Here is a 21043-nt window from a genome sequence, read left to right on the forward strand (position 1 = left end):
TCTCAGATGCTGGGTTGTACAAAGGCGTCTTTGTGTGTCAATACAAAATAATGTTTTTACAGCGATGACAAATCACATTTCAGCCATATTACCGGATAATTTCGCACACTTTACCTACAAACACTGGATGTTAGTTCTTGACTGTTTTTAAAGGGGTGGCCAGGTAGACACAATATATTAAGTTTTTTGTTTTTATTTTTTCCCCCCAGCAAATTGTATTATTATTTGTAGAAATATGTCAGGACGACTCATGTGCAGCATAATAAGGGTTTTTATATAACCCTGAATTGATTAGAAATCTGGGATGTTTAGCATTTTAAATTGTTAATAAAGTTTATCAGATCATTTTAATTTAAGTTATATGAGCACACATAAGAAATTTATGGAAAAAGTGTTTTGATTGGGACCTACACTGCCACTACATAGGCAACCATTACCTACAAGTTCAAAGTTTTTTTTAATGAAGACATTTTATTCAAATGTTCAAATTACCTTTAAAGAAAAGAAATGTCCAGTAATGTTCTTATCAAGTTAATATAATGATATAATCCAGGTAGAACATTTTGTTGAGGGGACATATTTTTGAACATTTTCGTATAAAATTTTTTGACAACATGACACTTTTGTGGAAGCTTTGATTTTTATGAAAATATCTCCAAACTCACATGATATCCACTGCACTTAATTCATGTGTACTTGATGAATTTTTCAGACAAATCAGGATTTCAGCGGTGCAGAATCTTATAGGGCTGCGTTTCGGTCACTATTTTCTACTTGTTCTGTCGTCTGACAACGGAAACAGAAAAATACATAGATGAGAAAAGCTCTATTGGGAACTTAGCTTCATTAAAATGCAGTTTTCGCGAGCACAGGGTACAGGAGAGAAGTAAATAAATGTAAAGTGCCACTACAACAAATAGCTTTCAATGTGTTTTTTCTTAAGGTGTCTGTGCTGCTGTAATATAACATCTAAAATGTGCACAAACCACCATTTGATTCTATGATAATTCAAATTTATTTGGAAACTTTTGGACTAAACCAGTTAGTATTCGTTTAATGTACCAACATTATGACATAATTCAATGGACACAATTTATTTCCTTGTTTTATTCCTTGAATCATGGTATCAATGCAAATGGCAGCGTGTATGGAGATGCAGCCACTACATTAAACTGTAAGTGAGAGACAAAGCACAGCGTATGTTCAAAATGGAAAACCCCAAACCACGAGTAACATCTCTGCCATTCTTTGTTTCAATGAATGTAAAAAAAAATCTTCTACATGTGAATCTTCATGACATTTCCCAGGGCTGCTCTCAGCACAATCCCTGCCGTTGTAGCTTTAAGAATAAGAAGACGTGTTTCTTTGACTTTACGTTACTGTTAAACACACTGTTGCTGCAGCCATTTTCAGTTACATGATAATGGCTCCTTTCACCGCCTTCGGTCCAATGTTTCTGCCTGTGTCTGGCACGTTCACTGACATCAGATTCCCCTTTTCTCCACCAAAACAGACAGCTGTGTGTGCATTCTACTTCCTCTTGCAACATTCATGTCTCTAAAACAGGCAGCGAGTTTCACAAGTCCCGATGCTCTAAATTACTCTTACAGCAGTGGAAGATGTGTTCAGATCCTTTACTTCAGCGAAAGTACAAGTTCAGCAATATAAATTACAAGATTACAAGTACGGCATGAAAAATCCTACTTAAGTAAAGGTAATGTGAGTGTTAACAGCCAAATGTAGCCGAAGTATGACTATAAAGATTCGCTTTGGTCTCTGTGAGGGATATACTGTATATATCATTAGATTATCAATAGTGAAGCATCAGTGTCTCAGCAGCATGTTTCTAGTGTAGCTGCTGCAGGTGGAGCTACTTTAAACTACTAAATATCCAATTTTATTTGCAGAGACAGCAAATAAATTTGAGGGCTCGTCACATGATTAGTGGGCAAGGAAAGACGAAAAAAGCAAAATTCTGATACACAAATCTGTTGTAGTTTTTCTCTTGTCTTTTATCTTTGGCGAGACATTTGCTGAAATAAAACCACGTGTGAGATTTAGAGAGAAAAATCCCTATTTGGTGAAGCTGTCAACAGCTTAAAGACATCTGAAATGTGAGCCCGACTGCATACTGCTTTTTTGGAAGAGGCAAAAGAAAAGGTTTAAAACCACTGATTTATTCTGTAACTATGTGTTCCTTTTTAAAACCTGAATGTATTATCTATTGTATAAAATCTTTGCTGTAAAAGTAAAGCTGTCAGAAGAATGTAGTGCAGCAGGAGGTGCAATATTTTCTTCTGAAATGTAGTGAAGTGGAAAGTATAATGCAGCAGGAAGCACAAATACTCAAGTGTCAGTGCCTCAAAATTGCCCTTAAGTACAGAACTTGAGTAAAATTTAGTTATTCAATTCCAAATGTGTTGCTATATGAGTAATCAGAGCCTTGTTTCCGTCCAGATGGTCTCACAACACAGAAAGTGTACCTCTAATCAGGAATCATTCAGTGTTTAGCATACAAATATGTTCCTGTGTAATTTAAGAAGATTATAGGATTAGATTTCTGTCAGAGTGTGTTTTTACGTTTGAAATGTGATTCTACACCAAGTATTACATAAATCTAAATGCCAAGACAAGAAGATTAGGAAGGCGGGCTGTGCTGGATCCGATTGGGGTCATCGATGGCATTGATTTTGAAGTCGACGGGTCGCAGCCTCATGATGCTGGTCTTCAGCGAGTACCACCACCCTCTCCATGTGTACCAAACCACACCGTCGTCTGTCGCAGCGCTGTAGTGCCCACTGGGGTAGTATCTGCCATTAAGATGGGCCGAGTGGCACCTGGGGAGAGTGAACAGCATCCATTTATTCTGACTGTAATTTATTCATACTTAATCTACACTCTAATGAATGACTGTAAGCATCTTGTTGCATCTGTTTGCATCATGAATCCCGTACTTGTTAAACCACCAGCCTCCTTTGTCCTCCTGTGCACAGTTTCCTTTGTAGTTGTCGTTGTCCTGGTCGTAGGTGCTGAACTTGATGTCCTGGTGACTGGCCCACTCTGACACACCAGTCTGGTAGGTACCAGACAAAGCATCTCCAGCTGTACCTATGTAGGCGCCGAAGGTAAGTCGGTAGTGATCCTGCAGAGCGAGATGCATAGAGAGCTGGTCAGCTTGCAGAAGCTTAAAAATAAAACCTAGAAAGCCGGCTGCTATCCAGGAGGCCACTGGATCAGCTCAGAAGTAGCGTCTGCATGTGACTACCAGTAAACTACGATTTGTTGTGACAGCACTTGGGTTTTTTAAAGGATGTAATGTGTTCAATATTGAACTCGGGAGTTATGTGATTATTTTTTTTTTACTTTGGACGGGCTAGCAGTTTCTCCTTGTTTCCAGTCTTGATACTAAGCTAAGCTAACCAGCCTCTGACTTTAGCTTCAACCAAGCTTTTAACCTTTGTTTTGATTTTTTCATCCATCTGTGCAAGAAAGCTAAAAGACAAGCTGTACAAAATGAATCACGTGTGAGATTTAAGGTTGTTTTCTTCAGCAGAATCAAATATTACCACCCAAAAACTACTACATCCAATATCTAAATTTTTACCAACATTTTAGTGACCGCTTAGCATCAATACCTTTTCATCGGCTACTTTAAAATTCTTGTACTCGGCGTAGCGCTGGTTACCGTCAAAGTCTTCCAAGCTGATCCTCAGGGAATAATTTCCTGGAACAGAAAGATGGACTTTTAAAAAAAAACAACATACCAAGAAGGATCTGTGCCAGCTGGGGTTTTTTTAAGCAGCAACAATTTCTTCATGATGGTCTTCACTCACTGGTATGCATGTTTCACATCTAATTGCTAAACTTTATTGCAGTTTTTTTTTTTTTTTTTTAAATAGCTTCCTGATGGTGCTGGAAACTATATTTATGATAGAAAACATCAAGTACTAAGACAGTAAAGTTGTAGGCCATTAAACAAAAACAATGAGCATAAAGATGCTAAACAATTTTCCATGGAGCTTAGAGAAAATGTAGAGTCTGATGATAAGCACCGCCTTCCACATTACATACATGGGTTGTACATCAGTATATTGTCAATCTAGGAACTTTAAATGGTCGGTAAAAACATAATAAATGGTTTTCAGAAGTCTTACTAACCTTGTGCAGTGATGTAATTCAAGTTGTCATTTCCAAGCCAAAATTCTGCATCCACGTCTCCAAAACCGTTCTTATATTCAGCCCATGACCTGATAGATGGAGATAGAGACATTCAAATGATTTTGAATTCAGATTATTTAATTAGTGTACTTGAATAATTACCAGTGACACACCTGTTAAATGTCTCTGTTCCATTGATGCGTCTCTGTATGACAGTCCAACCTCCACCTTCACTCATATCACAGTAGACCTGAACTGGAGAGGGGCTGCCACTGGGTTTGATTCTGTACAAACCACTGGATTTGGAGCCAGAACTGAAGATCTGTGAGCAGTCTGACACACAAAAATACATATATATAGACAAATACAGGCATGAACAAAAGTTTACATACACTTGCAAAGACCATGGCATATCATGGCAGTTTTGAATTTCCAATATGGCCTATTTAATACACTCATTAGACTCTGAATCTGAAAAAGTAAATCGTTAACTGTTCGTTAATCGCTAACTTCAGGAAAGTCACATGGAGCCATTTTAAAGTGGCTACAGATTCCAGAATCAACTGTGCAACATTAAAGTGGATGGCACAGTTGTGTGACTCAGAAAGAAAACACAGGATATCCCCTGCTGTCGAAAGTCAGGATGGTCAAGCGCCAACTGAGAGGCTGCTGTGCAAGAAGGAAGCTCTTCTTCTAGAAGTAGCCCCTTGAGGCTTAACTTAAGTTTACTGCCGATCACACGGACAGAGAAAAGGCCTTCTGGAGGAAAGTTCTGTGGTCAGATGGAACAAAAAATGAGTTATTTGGACACAATGACCAGAAATATATTTGGAGAAGAGAAGCTGAGGCATTTGAGCTGTCAAAATGCACTGAAACACTGATCTGATGCTGACAGTTTTCAAGCATGGTGGTGGCAGTATTATACTCTGTTATGCTCTGGAACTACTTTACACAAATTAAATTGAATAATAAAGAGGGAGCATTACCTCCACATTCTTCAGGAAGGCCTAAAATAATCAACCAGAAGGTTAAGTCTTGGGCTCATTTGGTCCAACAAGACATTGACCCCAAACACACATCAAAACAACCAAACATTAGTATTGTTGTTTGTTTTTGAACCAGCATATTTGTAGTATTTCCAGGAGACCTGTATTAAATATGTGAAGGAACCACATAGCATGACATTTTATGGTGACACATGTATTTCAGTAATTCCATCACGGAACAGTCAGAGTTATAGGAGTGACTGGAAACTCAAGGCTGAAATGTATGTAAGCTTTTGTTCACAAGTGAATACAGATATACAAACACAGTCTGTATTCATCACATTATCTGGTTCCTGTTTCTGCTCAATGAGATGTGAAACAAGATGTTTTTAGTTTTCAAATGTTTGCTTCCAGCCCTGAGGCCGTCGTCCTGACCTGCGTACTGGGCGTCCTGGCTCTGGTCGACTCTGTCTTTCTCCTTGTTGCCAGGTTGGTAGAGCAGTTGTAATCTGTGTAGGAGGAGCTCTCGTTTCTGAAGCTGCCCCTTCAGAAGCTTCTCCTGTTCCCGCAGACGAGCCACCTCCTCACGGCAACTGTCTGACGCCTACATACACACAGACACACACATGCTGTATCTGTATTCCTGTATTTGTGAGAATCTTCATTCATATTCGTTCACACATCTGAGATAAAGTATGAGTATAGTACACAACAACACTGAATACACTCCTCTGCAATAACACTAAAATAATACATTTAGAGCATGAAACTGACGGAACACATTACGTCTCATAGAATATTAGTTTCACTGCAGTCAGTCTAAGTTTAAACTCCATTATACTACTCTGACCATAAACTCAAGATCCAAGTCTAGCCTATCTTAAAGACAGTGTAGAGCAGTTAGTCTGGCTCTGTCCACAGTTAACAAAATTTGTGTACCACCACCTTTAAAGTTCAGCAATTAGCACATTATCACTTGTTTATTCTGTGTGAAACCAAAGTGTGAAAACATTTCATGTTTCTGGGGAATTATGTGAAGTCTCAGTTCCTGGGAAACTTTACAGCAATAACACAAACAAAATGATAATTAGTGAGCTTCATGCTACGCGTCCATGGGGTGCGTTATTCCCATGCTTCCCATTCATAATCAGCAATGTGTGACAAAAAAGAAACAGGACATTGGTCGCTGATCACACGATTCGGCAGCCACATAGTAATGAAGTCGATCATAATGTTGCTCAGCATCTCAACACAGCACGAGAAAAGCAATTGACCTATTATCTTTCTGTTTACGGGTGGGTTTCTAGCTCCAGTTAAGTGTCCTCCATCACAGCAAAGGACTAACATCAAGTTCTTGGGGGAAAACTCCAGCAAAACCAGGACATTCCTCAACAAAAAACTGATGTCAACGTCCAGAAGGTCAAAGAACTGGCGTGGTGTGATCACAAACTAATGATCAGACAGATGGCTCAACAACTGGGATTGAACAGGGAGTTGGTCAGGACCATCTTATTGAACAATTACCACTCGATACCGCTCAGAAATACAAATGTTTACGAGTGTTTCATTACTTCCCTGCTTTACTTACAACGTGGTGCTCACAGGCTCAGAAACAACAGCTACTCTTTCCAGAACATAATTAGCTTTTCCGAGTGCTGCTGAATGTTTTCCAATGTTGTTAAATACAAATTGAGCTTGGACATTTGACAGTGTGAAAAGCAACGTTTCGTTTGCTGGAATTAGTCCTGAAAGTTTGAACAGGCTTCTGAGTAAATTCGCGTCAACCTCGTCGCTCCATGCCAAACGCTCCACATAATCTACTACAGGGACACGCAAGCACGAGGGCAGAAAGTGGTAACACATTGTGAAGATTTGAAAAAACACACACATTTGGACGAGTATAAAGCACACAAAGGATGAAGATCTGCAGCTTAGAATTTAAGCAGTTAGCCAACGTAGCCAGCCTGCCCGGTCAGGTCTTTGTAAAGTACTTACACACAGAGATTGAATGCAAGCTGTGATGATTATCAGTCCTGCGAGCAACAGAGGGCCTCTCATCTTCTTCTTGTTTGGATATCACAACACTAAAAGGCGAGAGCTTCTCAGAGCTTTATCTGCTTGATTGTTGCCCAAGAACACCGTACACCTTCCCCACATCTGGACAAAACAAACCTGCAGCCAAGGTGATGTAGAAACTGACCAAATACCTGATTCTCTACAGTCATAAATACACAAAATATGCAGGGAGTGTTCGGAGCACATGCACACCAGCCAAAACTCCTCCACAAACATGTGCATTTGATAGACTGTCAAAAAGTGTAGTCAAACGTTGCTCGGCGTCGCATCCCTGCATGTCTGCTTGTCGTTCCGTTCTTTGTGAGTGTCATTAAAAAACTCAAGTAGTCATTTAGTTGAAGAGCAGCTTTGTGCCATTTCAAATGCCAGCAGTTAAATGCCACTGAAGGTCAGCTCTCGCAGGAGGAGGCGGAACACAAGGAGAGAAAGGATTACAAAGACACTTGATTGAATAATGTGGCTGTCATTGATTTCACACGATTTAAAAAAAGAAAAAAGAGACAAGTCAGGTTTCTGGGACGAGACGGGGTTTTAATAACAGACCGTGACACAGTTTTAGACGGTGACGCATTTCGACTGTGATGCAGTGTGTTTGGTAACCGGCTGCTCTGAAGTCTTATTTCTTATTATTCCTTTTCTTATGTGAACAAACAGCAACAAAGAAGATAAAGACGGAAATTGTTTTAGTCATCAGGTAATGACTGTAGCTCCAGTTCATATACAGATTTGTACTGTTGGCATACTGGGAACAAACTGGTATAAATCTTCTCACTTAAGTCTCAGCAATAACAAATATGATGGCATTTTCCAGAATTATATATGAAAATACTGAATAGAAGTGTGGTGACAAATTAAAGGAAAACCCCAAATCCTTGACCCCTACAGTGAGGAGATCTGGTGGCTCCATTATGCTACGAGGAACGATCCCAACAACACCGTGCCTACTGTCAAGCATGGCAGTGGCAGTATTATGTTCTGGGGCTGTTTTGACTAAACCAGGCTAGAATTAAGGTTTTAGACTGGCTTCCCCAAAGTTCTGAGTTAAACGCGATAAAGAACCTGTGGACAGTCATGAAGAAACAAGTCTATACCAGAAAGCCAACAGATTTAGTTGCACTGCACCAATTCTATCAAAACAGTGTTCACCCCTCTGGTAGAGTTTCAGAGGATCAATGCCAAGACACCTTGAATCTGTTCTTGTGATGGCTCGTGGCCACCAGGTGTGTGTGCTGAACCCAAACGAAGAGGAGACGGGAAATAAAGGGAGGAACAGGTTTATTTAGGGGAATCCAGGGAGTGTGGGGCATCAGGAGGCAGGTGTGCAGGTTGCAGTGGCGATGCAGGAGGGGGTTTTCTATGCTGGTGGTCGTGGAGGATGAGAAATAAAGCGCAGAAAAACACAAGAGCTCGAAGCTGCTGCTAACGGCCTGAATGTACCACTCATGGTGTTCATAGTCATCTGGCACAGGAGTCCAGGTGACCAACGGCTTTATCCTGTCCACTGATGAGGCGATGAGCAGCTGTTCCAGTGAGGGAGCGTCCTCCTTTGATCGGCCTCGCCCAGCCTTACAGTGAAATGCAACGCCAGCCAAACACACAGAGAAAACAGGAATCCAAAAACACAGTGAAACATGTCCATAATCACCACAGCTCTGGTCGTATGTCGTAGCTCAACACCTGACTGAGACACCTTATGTTGGCCTTCCCTTTTTATTTGTCACCCACCTGTATATACTTTGCTAAAATTTCACCGGGACAACATATGAAACAGTTCAACAAAAACAGGAGTCTAGAAGTCACTAATTCGTAATTAAACCACATCATTTTGTCACATTGAGGATTTTATTAGCTGGGAATGACTGAGGTAAATTGTTCCATCAGCAGCTACCAGGTGGTGTTACCAGCTTCACATTGTCTCATAATCTCAAACACAGATGCTCTATAATGAACATTTAAATCCTTAATTTTTTGCAGGCCTTCTTGAATTTCTCCCACTTTATTGTAATGTGATTGTGTGTGTGTGATATAATGCTGCGTAGTACCCATTATAACCCGACTGCACAGATTTTCAGCTTTCAGTCATCTAACTGTTCGACTTAATGAGGCAACACCATAATATGTTTAGTTGTTCATTGGACATGCTGCTTTATGTTTCCTCTTGTGAATTGGTGGAGCGTCTCCTCGTCGAGGTTGTCCTAAAACACAAAATTCACAATCAAGTTTTGTCACCCACACTTTGAAAGGTTTAATAATCAGAGATATAAACTATGCAGGCAATTAAGGATCAGCAGGCGGCTACCTGCCAATATCTGTAAAAATCTCCTAAAAAGTTCACTTCCAACAGAAAACTATACGTACTATTCTATAGTTTTGTCCTCTAACATAATATGTAGGAACGTAAAGACTTGTTAAATAATGATATTGAAAGACATTTAAGTAAATATGCAAACAAAACTTGCAACTAGTTTGGCCTAAAAGAACTTAATGTTAGTCGTTATTCTTATTATTGATATTTTAGTTGTTTTATGTTTGTTTTTGTCTCAGTATCACAGTGTTTTTAGTATATAAAATGTATAATGAGCTGTCTCTCTTTAAATCTTCCAGCTAATACGACTTGCCATTGCATGTCAGTGTTATGGAGAATAATAAGTATTGATGTTGCACCTCCAAAGTTATTACATTAACCTATAAATGGTGGATTACTTGTGATGTTGGTTGAATCGCTCAGGCGTGACATCTCAGGATCGTCTGGCTGAGCATCGTCAGACTTCTTGTAGTAATACGGTTGATCAGGAGGTCCGAATCTCTGCATGCCAACAGATCACACAGTTAGATTGTTTGCAGCTGTCATAGTTGACTGTCGCACATCGTAAACAAGCATAACGCACCTTATCAGGCCACATGAAGCTGATGAAGAGAATGACGGGGAGTCCAATAGTGAGGACGTAGACACTGATCAGCCAGGGACGCTGGTTGATGGATATCACGAAGCTCTCGATGATACCCGGCTACAGTACAAACACATACAGATACCGTCTGTCATTTAGTGAATAATAACATCCATAGTTCATTCACTCGACTGCATATAAACAGGAATAAATGTTAACATGCAGCAGATCCAAAGGCGACCAGGCCTTTTCTGTGAGGGCCCCTCGGCTTTGGAACGACCTACCTGAGGAAATAAGGCTGGCAGATTCAGCATCGTCTTTAAATCACCCCTTATAACCCACTTTTATAGACTCACTTTTGAGTGATGTTCTCTTTTATTTCTCTTTTAGATTTTCGCCCCATTTCTTTTCCATTTATATTGGTACTGCCTGCTGTCCTTATCTCTTTTCTCTTTCTTAATCTACTTTTATCTTCAGCTTTTATCTTAATTTCCTTCTGTGATGTCGTCTTTTAGTTTTACTAGTTTTATTATAATACACCTTCTAATAGCGACCCAGCCTTCAGTTCTTTGTCATTTTTATTGTGGGTATTTTTATATTTTGAGTGTTCGCCTGCACTTTTATACATGTTGTGTTCCTGTTCCTGTGTTGCTTTGTCTCTCTGTGTGCTGTATTTCTTTATTATGTAAAAGCACTTTGTGAATTCGGTTCTTAAAGGTGCTGTATAAATAAAAGTCTACAAATGACAACGATCAAAGATCAAACCATAAAACCAAATGTAGAATTAGAAGAAAGACAAGTTTTTTGGGGGGTTTGTTTGTTTTAAAAGAGAAAAAGAAAGAGAAGAAATGTCAGAAAAGCTGCAGTTAACATGCTGACTGTAGGACTAGTTTCATCCTATATGCATTTATACTGTAAGATAAAGTGATGTGTGAGTCATGCAGAAGTGTGAAGCAGCAGCAGGTGTTGTTGTGTAGTTGTGGACCATCCTTCAGCTCACAGTCTCATCTTCCTGTAATAGCAGACTGACGGTGTTTGTTTCAAGTGTTGACAGTCATACTACTAAGTGACCAGTCAGAAGATTACACTTTAGCGCTACTACACTGCATAAATGTAAGGACAATCCCACACACCGTATGAGTCGTACATGTAGGTACGTTACCCATCACGACACTTCTGAACATGTTGTTTTATTTTTAGCCTTTTTGTAGTTTTTCTTGTCTTGCTTCTTCCACCTGCTCATCCGTATCCAGCTGCTGTAACATGTACATTTCCCTTCTGAGGCATCAATAGAGTTTATCTTATCTTGTGTTGTCTTATGTTATCTTACTGGTGTCGACATCAATAAAGTTTGAATAAAACACACAGAGAGAGTGAGGCACTCTGGTGGCTCTGTTACGCTGTGAGAGGCGTTTTGCTGGATCCACTTGGAGGGAAGAGTGACTGCAAATCAATACAAAGAGGTTCTAAATGATTACGTTTATCCCGTGATTACATATTATGATCAAACACCTTCTGGAGATTTTGGACCGACACGTTAGACAGCGTTCCTCACTAGATTAGAATTTCAATTCAATTCAATTTTATTTGTATAGCGCATATTTACAACAACAAGTCATCTCATAGCGCTTCACAAAGGCAGAGACAGAAACACCCAACAATCCAAAACATTTGGATTCCCTATAAGCTTCAAAGACTTTCAGATTTAATGCTGAGGCTAACTAAATTTGTTCCGGTGCCGCACGGTGTTTTAACACCTTACGAAGGGAGTTTGTGCTGGTTTTGTCTCTAATTTGACGCCCTGTGTGTGTCCATATTCATACTTCTAGCAGTGAATAAGTGTAAAACACAGTGAAAGCGTTACCTCGGCTGACACTGATGTCACACCGACTCCCAGCATCATGCACAGCAACACAACACTGCTCTCCATCTGCGAAACAAATGATTTTATGCATGTTCACTTAAACACACAAAACAAATTGTCCACATACACACAGCAACAGTCAATAAACTGCACCTGTACACATGCATGGACTAAACATACTCAGATAAAACCACACTGAAAGATCCTGAATGAGGGAAAACCATGGCTTCTGTTGTGATGATTAGACAGGGACAGACAGATAAAAGAAAAAAACAAAGAGGAAGGAGGAAATTAAATGAAATTGGATGCAAGAAAAAGGAACATTCAGAGGCTACAAGGAGAAGTGGAATCAGAAATAAGAGAAGAATAAACTCAGAGCAAAAGTAGACAGAGCACATAGAAACAAACCAAATGTTTTTACCTTTTTTAACACAGAGATTTTTCACAGTTTCCTGGAGTTCCTTAAAAGTCGCTTCCTGATATCTTGGAGTCATGTGATGTTGGACTTTGGTCCCAATAAGTCACTTGCTGACATAACTGCAGTTACACAGTGACCACATTATGGTGGTCTGACACTGTTGTTTACATGCACATGCAGAATACACACATTCACACATGATTCACAGATTTAAAAATAAATAAAATTCAATCTGCACTCAAACTGTAGTTCGTCATGCTCTCATTAAGCGTATTTTTAATGAAACTGAGACAGATTGAACTCTGATCTGAAAGCAATAAAAGGGCTTCTGTTGTTTTATTGGGGATCATTAAAGCAGGAGGTGTTTCATCATCAGGAGTCAACATGAAAAACCTCCTCTTCATCATTCTTGTCAATTAGTGCGTGAAAAGAACGAAAAAACCTTGGCAGACATGACAAATGACCTTTACAACTGATTTTAATCCTGAAAAAACAAAATGAGAACAGCTTGGCACATGCAAACCTTTGAACTACGCCTTTAAACTAATAAAAACATGCTTGGTGTGATAATGTTGAGTATTTATGAGGGATATTAAGTTAATGAGGGTGCGTTATATTCAGGTAGAATGAGATACTGCCAGAGATAAACAGAACGATCCACCTGATTTGTGTTGCGAGGTGAAATGATTTAATGCATCTTAGTGCCACCTAGTGGAAAAAAAACATAATAGGCCAAAGACATGGAAATATTCACTTGTGTCTGAATGATTATTTTGTCAAATACTTTATTTTTCCTTGAATTGTTGTGTAAACCTTCTCCTTTAACCACAGTATTACTTGTTTATTTATTGTTTTGTAATCTTAATTACATGCTTAATTATGAAAAGTGGTATGAAACTGAGAGTTCAGAAACATTAACAAACAGATATTTAGAAAGCTTCCAAATGAAACACAACTACAAATTGCAAGAGTTTGTTTCAAACACTTGTTGGAAAACCAATAAAGGAGAGAAAAAAGGATTTTGTTCATTAGAGCCGGATGTTGATTTCACTTCGTACTCCATCGCCACCGGAAACGCTCTCGTTGCCGTCGGCGTCAGACAGGAAGCCGCTGCCAGTGGCTGCTGTGGTGATGTTGTGCTCCAGGGCTGTGATTCGCTGTTTCAGGCGAAGCTGAGAGGAGTTGAACTCACTCTGCAGACGGGCCAAACAAGTCTGAAAATAACATCACTGATGTTAGTTACTATCACTGTAGTAGGAATGTTTCAGCACTCACAGGAAAACTATGGTTCTTAAATGGTTCTTCAGAAAGTTCTCTGGTTCTTCAGAAAGTTCTCTGGTTCTTTAATGCACCAGATAAAGAATGTTTTTTATTTGGGAGATGGTTCTTTGTGTACTTTATGTGGTTCTTTAAGGTTCTACATTTTCACTGGAGTTATTACTTTGATGGCAGGTGACAGCATAAAATCAGAGCTGCAGCTAACAATTACTTTCATCATCTATGACTCTGTTGATTATTTTCTCAATTAATCAACGAATCATTTAATCTATAAAACATCAATAAAGTCACAGTTTCCCACATCTCATCTTGTAACATTTTGTTCTGTCTGAAAAACAGCATCAAACCAAAATTATTCAGTGTGTTATAATGAAAGGGACCCAGATGACTTGCATATGACTTCTCTGTATTGATACCAAATGCTGTTATCAAACCAGAACCAGGTGGGTCCACAAAAATGTTCCCTGTAAATGTTTCCTTGAGGAACCTGTCTATGTTCTTTGGAGCCGGTTTTTTTAAATAGTTCATTGAGGTACCTTTTGGAGGTTTATTACAGAATAAACTCTTGCTAAAAGCTTCTTTATGGAAATAAAAATAATTCCTCCATGACATCATTGGAAAGAACCATTTTTGGTTCCAGTTAGCGCCATTATTTTTGTGTACGTAAAACCCGCATTGCCATAAAATGTGACAGTAAACACAGTGGCAGAACCTGACCTGCAGCCTGTCCAGACTGGTTTCCAGTCTCTCCACCTTCTCCTCCAGCTCCTCCCCTGCAGACACGTTCACTTCCTCCAGAAGCCCCTCCTTCTGCAGGATGTCCCGCCCCCTCTGCTCCAGCTGGGCCCTGGCGTGGGGAAACTCCTGAAGCGCCTCCATCAGGTCTTGCTTGGAAAGACAGAACAGATCAGAGTATCCCAGACTCCGAATGTTAGCCGTGCGTCTGTTCCCCATCTTGCTGCCGCTGATGTTCAAGATGCTGATTTCTCCAAAGCAGCTTCCTGCAGTCAGAACAGCGAACTGGGTGACGCCATCCTCCCCCACCACTGCCAGGTGGCCTTCTTTAATTATGTACATTTCCTTACCCACATCTCCCTTAAAAAGAAAAAAAAACTATCAGAGAATGCATATCAGGACTTTAAACAGTAATAAAATCTTGTCAACAGAAAGAAACAACTGAAAACTCGGTATAGCAATGTCGGCTGGAAACAGCAGTGAAACCGTCTTGGAAAAATTAAGTTATTCTGTCAACTTTTTAACCCTTAACAGTGTTATGGAGGGATGTTTTTATGAGTGGGTCCATGTTTGTTTGGCAAAAGGTGCAAGGAAGTAGGAAACTATCTGCAGGCATGATTGAAACAATGCGTTGTCTAAAATACCAAAAATCAGTGAAGCAAATAGTATCGAAGGAAGTACATTTAGCATGTTTGTAAAGCCTCATTATTCAAACTAAATAATACAAATCTAAATTGTATAATTCAAATTTAATCTCTACACAAAATGTGTTTTTCAGAGCAACGTTGAAGGTAGACCTCAGTGAGACCCAACCTCGATCTTTAAAGCTGGATTGGAATATTCCTAACTTCAATGGTACAAGTAAAAGTCATACAAACCTTTCGGCAGATGTAGTCTCCAGGACTGAAAACTTGCGGTCGAAGTTTTAGCACCAATTCTACAAGGAGGCCTGCCTCACAGTCCTGGAAGATACGCACCTAGGTCCACAAACAAAATAATGTCTGAGGAGTTTGCATGTAATCTGCCTAAAACTCTAAAGCACAACCTTGGACCACAGTCACAGCATTTATAGAATAAAGGACAATGAGATGTGGCTGCAGTTGGGTCACATTGTGTAAACATCTCTACCTTCTTCAGCGTGTCCAGGTGAACGTTGATAGCGATCTCTGCTCTCAGTTTATTGGGCAGGCTCCTAAGCACTTCCTGTTCATCGATTGTCTTCTGATTAGTCCAGAGGTAGTCAAACCAGCGAATGACACGCTGCTCCAGCACCTTGCTGACATGTCTGAAGTGCATGTAGTGTTTGAGTGTGTCCACACGGGTTTGAAAAGCTGCTCTTGTTGCATTCATGTTGGAGATCATGGATCCGACGTTACCCACAATGGAGGCAAAAATCAGGACACCAACCTGGAAGAGAAATATCAGTAGCGGTTGTGTTAATAGACTAGAACAACTGGGATCCACATTCAAGTAAAATATGATCAGTTATATTGCGATGAACTTACCAAAAAGTCAAATATCAAGAAGAGATATTCCTCATCTCTAACAGGAGGAGGTGTTTCTCCAATGGTCGTCAGCGTCAGGGTCGACCAGTACAGACAGTATATGTAACTTCTAGTCAGGGAGCCAAACTCGGGGTCGGATGCGTTGGGATAAACCCACGAGTCAGAGCCCAGTCCCAGGAGTTTGGAGAAGCTGTAGTACACACAGGCATTCCAGTGGATGATGACCAGGATGTACAGAACCAGCTTACAGATGCGGAAAGCGTTTGGGTAGCCCGTTCTCGTTTCTGTACGTTCAAAGAACTCAAACAGACGTGGCAGGCGCAGCAGCCGGTTGAATCTGAGGAGAGGAGTGTAGCTGATTCCAACAGTCAAGTACAGGAGGTCAGTCGGCAGGATGGAGGAGATGTCAAGTTGACACTGCAACGTTCGAATGTAGGTTTCTCTCAGACGGCGCACATCTTTCACCATCAAGCCTTGATCCAAGAAACCTTTGCGTACATGATAAATAGAAACACAATGCCCTCATTTATAAAACTTTCACAAGCAAATACAGTCATATTTAATTGAAATAGGATTCCTGAGTACCTGTGTGGAGACGAACAGCAATATCCAGGATGTAGACTCCATCACAGACATAGTCCAGCACTTGCCACACCAGCACATTACTCATCTGGAGCTCGTCAAAACAGGCTCTACAGACACATGAACAATGAACAAGAGGAAAAACCAACAAACATCCTATTCTACACTTAGCAAAGTATTCTATTTTCCTCAAGAAAGCTGTGAAAAAGGAGAGTTAGTCGACCACTACATTACTTTTGGCCCAATGTTCTTTCTACTGAAGATATTCTACTTCTGAGCAAACAGCCACTTATTTACACATCCAGCAGATAGGTAGCAACGCTGACTTTATTTGGAGTTTCTATCCAGTTAATATTGAATGAAAATCTAAAATTCACTCTAATTTTAGTTATGTTGTTAGGCTTCACCAACTCTGAAGTGAAATACATGATGATTTGTTCCAACAGTGCCCTCCAAAACACTGTATATTGGTGAATGGTAAACCTAATGACATGTTTCTGGAGATTCACTCAGAAACACATAGGTGATGTCAACATCACTATGCGCACTTTTTCTTCAGCCACAATGCAGTAACTGCTGTAGTACCAGTAAAAGTGCTTTCAGAGGTAGAAGTGTAGAACTGATCAATAGTGATAGAAGTAGTATTAGAGTTGCTACTAGTACGGTTAGTCACAATATTGTTTTCCAACCTGACAACTAGCAGTGTCCAGTTATAGAAGACTGCAGCACCAATCACCATCAGCCAGTGGTAGTACGCATCATCAGACGGGGACAAGACGACGACAGTACACTTCCTCCTCCTGACAGAAAGAGTCAAAAAAGACAAAGAGATTTACATGTACAGTTATGAATAAAAGTTTACATGCACTTGTAAAGACCATGGCCGTCATGAATTTCCAATGACTCCTATAACTCATGGAATTATTAAAACCCATGCGTCTTTGTCACAATAAACAACCTGCATTTTGATTCTTTATTAGATTTATTATAGATCCTCTGAAATTATGACAAAATCTGCTGGGTCAATAATATACATACAGCAATGATAATATTTGGTTAAACGTCCTTTGGCCATTTTCACCTCAACTACGCGCTTTTGGTAGCTGTCCACAAGTTTCTGGTTGTATCTTTGATCACTACTCTTAACAAAATTGGCATAGTTCAAATAAATTTGTTGGCTTTCTGGGACAGGCTTATTTTGTTAGCTCAGTCCACAAGTTCTTAATTGGGTTTATGTCAGAACTTTGGGGAGGCCACTCGGAAACCTTTATTCTAGCCTGAGTTAGCCATTTCTCTACCATGTGTCTGGAGGTAATCCAGCTTCTTCGTACCACAGACAGCAAAACAGCACAAAGCATAATACTGCCACCACCGTGCTTGACAGCTGTGTCAGATTATGTGTCAGTGGTTCAATGTATTTTGGCTGTTAAATGTTTTCTCACGTCCGTCTGGAGCGTCTGATTTCGTTCTCTGCATCAGAGCCTGCATGGCTGTGGCTGAACCTGCTGGGCGGCGCCTGCATGTCCATGTTGGGGGGGGCTCTGAAACGCTCCAGAAAGGAATCTGGTCTCTCATTCTCCTCAGTCAAACTCTTCTGAGCCCATTCTCTCAGAGTCATCACCATACCGACTATCCTGAGGACGGACAGACAAAAAGATGACGAGACTAAAGTCTGAGCAGATGTTGCATTAGTTGTCATCTGTAGTGTGGAAAAAAGCTTTAGAACTACAATTAGCACAATCACTCAGTGACGCTAAATAAACAGTAAGACATGATTTTGTATATTCTCAGCTGGCTTACCTGGACAGAGCCCCTCGCCCACGAAAAGAATTCTGGGAGTTTATATCTCTCCTGTCGATGGCTGCCATTCTCTGCAGCTCTGAGGAAGTGTCGTCACACACCGACTGTCCTCTACACATTCACACATGACAAACATACAAAAAAGACTCATTCAGTGACAACTGTCTCCAGCACTGAGACAGCTTGGTCAGCCTTAACTACCACTCTTGATCTAAGAACTAAGAGATGTTGGCCTGGTGATCTACGCAAGCGACATGAGACACAGGAGTGCAACAGCTTTGGCAGATATGCTGGGACTAGTCTGTGCAAGCACTTAGAAGCAAGAAACGAAATGTTATAGTTAATCCTACTGACCAAGCAGCAACTGTAAGGATGCAAGGAGAGGGGATATTTTGTCCTGCTTATGTGCACCAGTCATGAACCTAATAGTCTGTCTCACTGGATATAGGATGCAGGAATAAGCCTGCTCATTTCAGGCTGTTTTGTCCTTCCCTTCTGCTATCCGATGTTTTCCAAATCCAATTTACTGCAGACTACAACAACAGTAACCTCACTGCAAATCTAATGTTTTGGAGTGGAGTAGATTGTGCAGTAAGGCAGCTCTGATGGCTCCTTTTTGGTGTAATATCCATTTTAACGACAGTGCTCATGTCCTGAACAAACGCTCCAACACAACACTTCCATTTTTAAACTGAAGCCGCATCCTTTTCTATTTGTTTTTGTCCACTACAGCAGAATGATTGAGAGGTGCAGCCAAACCACAGATTTCTACAAAAGTGGCCGGCTAAGCGAGACAAGCAGCCTCGTTTTGGCATTCTGAAACAACTGCAAGTGCTGGTAAATAAAAGTACGAAAGACCTTCTCAAGATCTGTAAAGGAAAGGACGGAAGGGTTTGATTGACTTCTAATTTGATCTACAAAACTAAATTTAAAGAGGATTCCAAAACAACACCAAGGTTCTCTACATGAAACTTCCATTATGCTGGAAGTAGAATCCAAGATGCAATAAAAGGAAGTTGAGTGACACAAGCAGAGTAACAATCTAACATTTGTAGAGCCAACAGCAGACAAATGACTGCTTAAGTAAATAATAGAAGAGTCTGTGTCAGGTTCCAACTGCAGAAACTACCTTATTCATAGTTCTGAACACATGGAGACTACACATATGTACACATACCAGTATTACACATGCATAATGAACAATAGTATGAGTGTGTACCTGCTTAATGTGCTGTCGGCTCGGTCGCTCTCCTCTTCCGTCCATGTTTTCACAGACAGTCTGTGAGAATCCTGCACTGGACCCGTCATCCTACACACAAACCACAGCAGGACTCAGTTCAGTTTGTGCACTACAAAAAGAATCACATACAGTCAGACGGACGGATGTGGACCATCACAGTCATTTAATGAAAGGACACGTACAAAAATGAAATGCAACTGACGCTCACAAACTGATGAGCGTACACACATCTCCAGCGCACACATATATACACAATGATGATCCACTTTCAGAAAAGGAAGGTCATCCAGTACGAGGTCATCCTGTATCAGGCATCACCACAGAAACCTGATGGCATAGCAACAAGCTGTACAGTAGTTATGACAACAGATCAAAAGAGGGAGAGACTGAAAGATAGAATGTTCAAATCAACAAACCTGCAAAATTCCCTGATGCTCCAAGTCCAAATTCAATCCATCGGTTCCGTGCACGCCACAGGTTTAGTTACATCCCATCTATTTCTATAAATGTACGAGCCATCAACCTCAAAGGACGGACGAACACACATATGACAGGATGGTTGGATGGATGGAGTGGACAAATGTAACCGATGAAAGGAATGATCACATGGCACTCGAAAATAAAGCATCGTTTTAATTGCAAATTTTGTGCATGTGTGTGAGTGTGCACGTGTGTGTGTGTGTGTGTGTGTTTCTTTTCACCAGCAAGCTCATCTGAATTCAAGAACCTCGTTTGAAGTGGCCTCTGAACTGCTAGTGTGTCTTTGTGAGCACGTATTCTCCTGATTACCGAGAAACACGAGTGTTTTTATGCACACACCTGCACACACGAATTGAGACGTGTCGTTTCAGATCATTTCAGGTGAGGGATTTTATCCCAAAACGTCCCTCAGTTTGGCTACTACAGCATCTTATTGACACACAGATTGGTTAGCAGTGATGGAATATGTTGTTTTCTGGTTTCTAAATCCGCTAAAATAAAATGCAATTCAACCCAACAACACACACACAAAACAAAAAACATATTCAGGGAAATCACAAGTGTTTCTTTGGGACTGAACGTCACACACGATTGGCTGAAGTAGACCCAGGACACATCTTTCAAGCGTTACAGCTGCCTCTCGCTGTTGACATACTAACAGTATTGGTTTGTTAACGCAACTGATCTGTCCCGATTATTTCTCTGTGCTATGTTGCTTTCTCCTTGCCTAACCACAAAACTGCCACTAAAGAAATGCATTTACGATTACATTATAGACTAATGCACAAAACAATATTGTCTCCCAAAGAAGCGTCAGGTGTAATTTCTTGCTACCAACTCACAGAGAATGGAGACCTTTAGATGTAATGAAACATATTAAAATAAAAACTGACTTATTTTAAGACTGAAAAGTTTCTCTTCATTCTCAGGCTGGGTCCTTGTATTGGATCCTTGAAACAATTTACCTGCTTGAAACACAGACACTCTTAAATAAAGGTTTAAATACAGTGATAAAGACCACGTGTATCATGAC

General features: G+C 40.3%; 3 protein-coding genes across 3 annotated transcripts; all 3 read right to left on the reverse strand.

Annotated features, from left to right (window-relative positions):
• Positions 1-1092: 1092 nt before the first annotated feature.
• Positions 1093-7313, reverse strand: fgl1 (fibrinogen-like 1). Its single transcript, XM_008288110.1, has 7 exons — positions 7140-7313; positions 5580-5748; positions 4332-4491; positions 4159-4247; positions 3636-3724; positions 2955-3142; positions 1093-2837 (listed from the first exon to the last, which is right to left on the reverse strand). Exons 1-7 carry the CDS (start codon positions 7200-7202, stop codon positions 2639-2641), a joined length of 957 nt encoding a protein of 318 aa, XP_008286332.1. The 5' UTR covers positions 7203-7313; the 3' UTR covers positions 1093-2638.
• Positions 7314-9275: 1962 nt separating this feature from the next.
• LOC103361900 (calnexin-like) lies at positions 9276-12456 on the reverse strand. Its single transcript, XM_008288111.1, has 5 exons — positions 12394-12456; positions 11973-12038; positions 10109-10228; positions 9924-10026; positions 9276-9415 (listed from the first exon to the last, which is right to left on the reverse strand). Exons 2-5 carry the CDS (start codon positions 12036-12038, stop codon positions 9342-9344), a joined length of 363 nt encoding a protein of 120 aa, XP_008286333.1. The 5' UTR covers positions 12394-12456; the 3' UTR covers positions 9276-9341.
• A 962-nt stretch (positions 12457-13418) lies between these two features.
• Positions 13419-19598, reverse strand: LOC103361901 (cyclic nucleotide-gated cation channel-like). The gene is made up of 10 exons (XM_008288112.1): positions 19510-19598; positions 18291-18401; positions 17933-18124; positions 17180-17290; positions 16494-16600; positions 15909-16396; positions 15532-15810; positions 15282-15380; positions 14386-14763; positions 13419-13604 (listed from the first exon to the last, which is right to left on the reverse strand). The coding sequence occupies exons 1-10, from the start codon at positions 19596-19598 to the stop codon at positions 13419-13421; spliced, it is 2040 nt and encodes a 679-aa protein (XP_008286334.1).
• Between the last annotated feature and the right edge of the window lie 1445 nt (positions 19599-21043).

This window comes from Stegastes partitus, unplaced genomic scaffold (genome assembly GCF_000690725.1).
Source record: "Stegastes partitus isolate 25-593 unplaced genomic scaffold, Stegastes_partitus-1.0.2 Scaffold541, whole genome shotgun sequence".
Classification (NCBI taxonomy): domain Eukaryota; kingdom Metazoa; phylum Chordata; class Actinopteri; family Pomacentridae; genus Stegastes; species Stegastes partitus.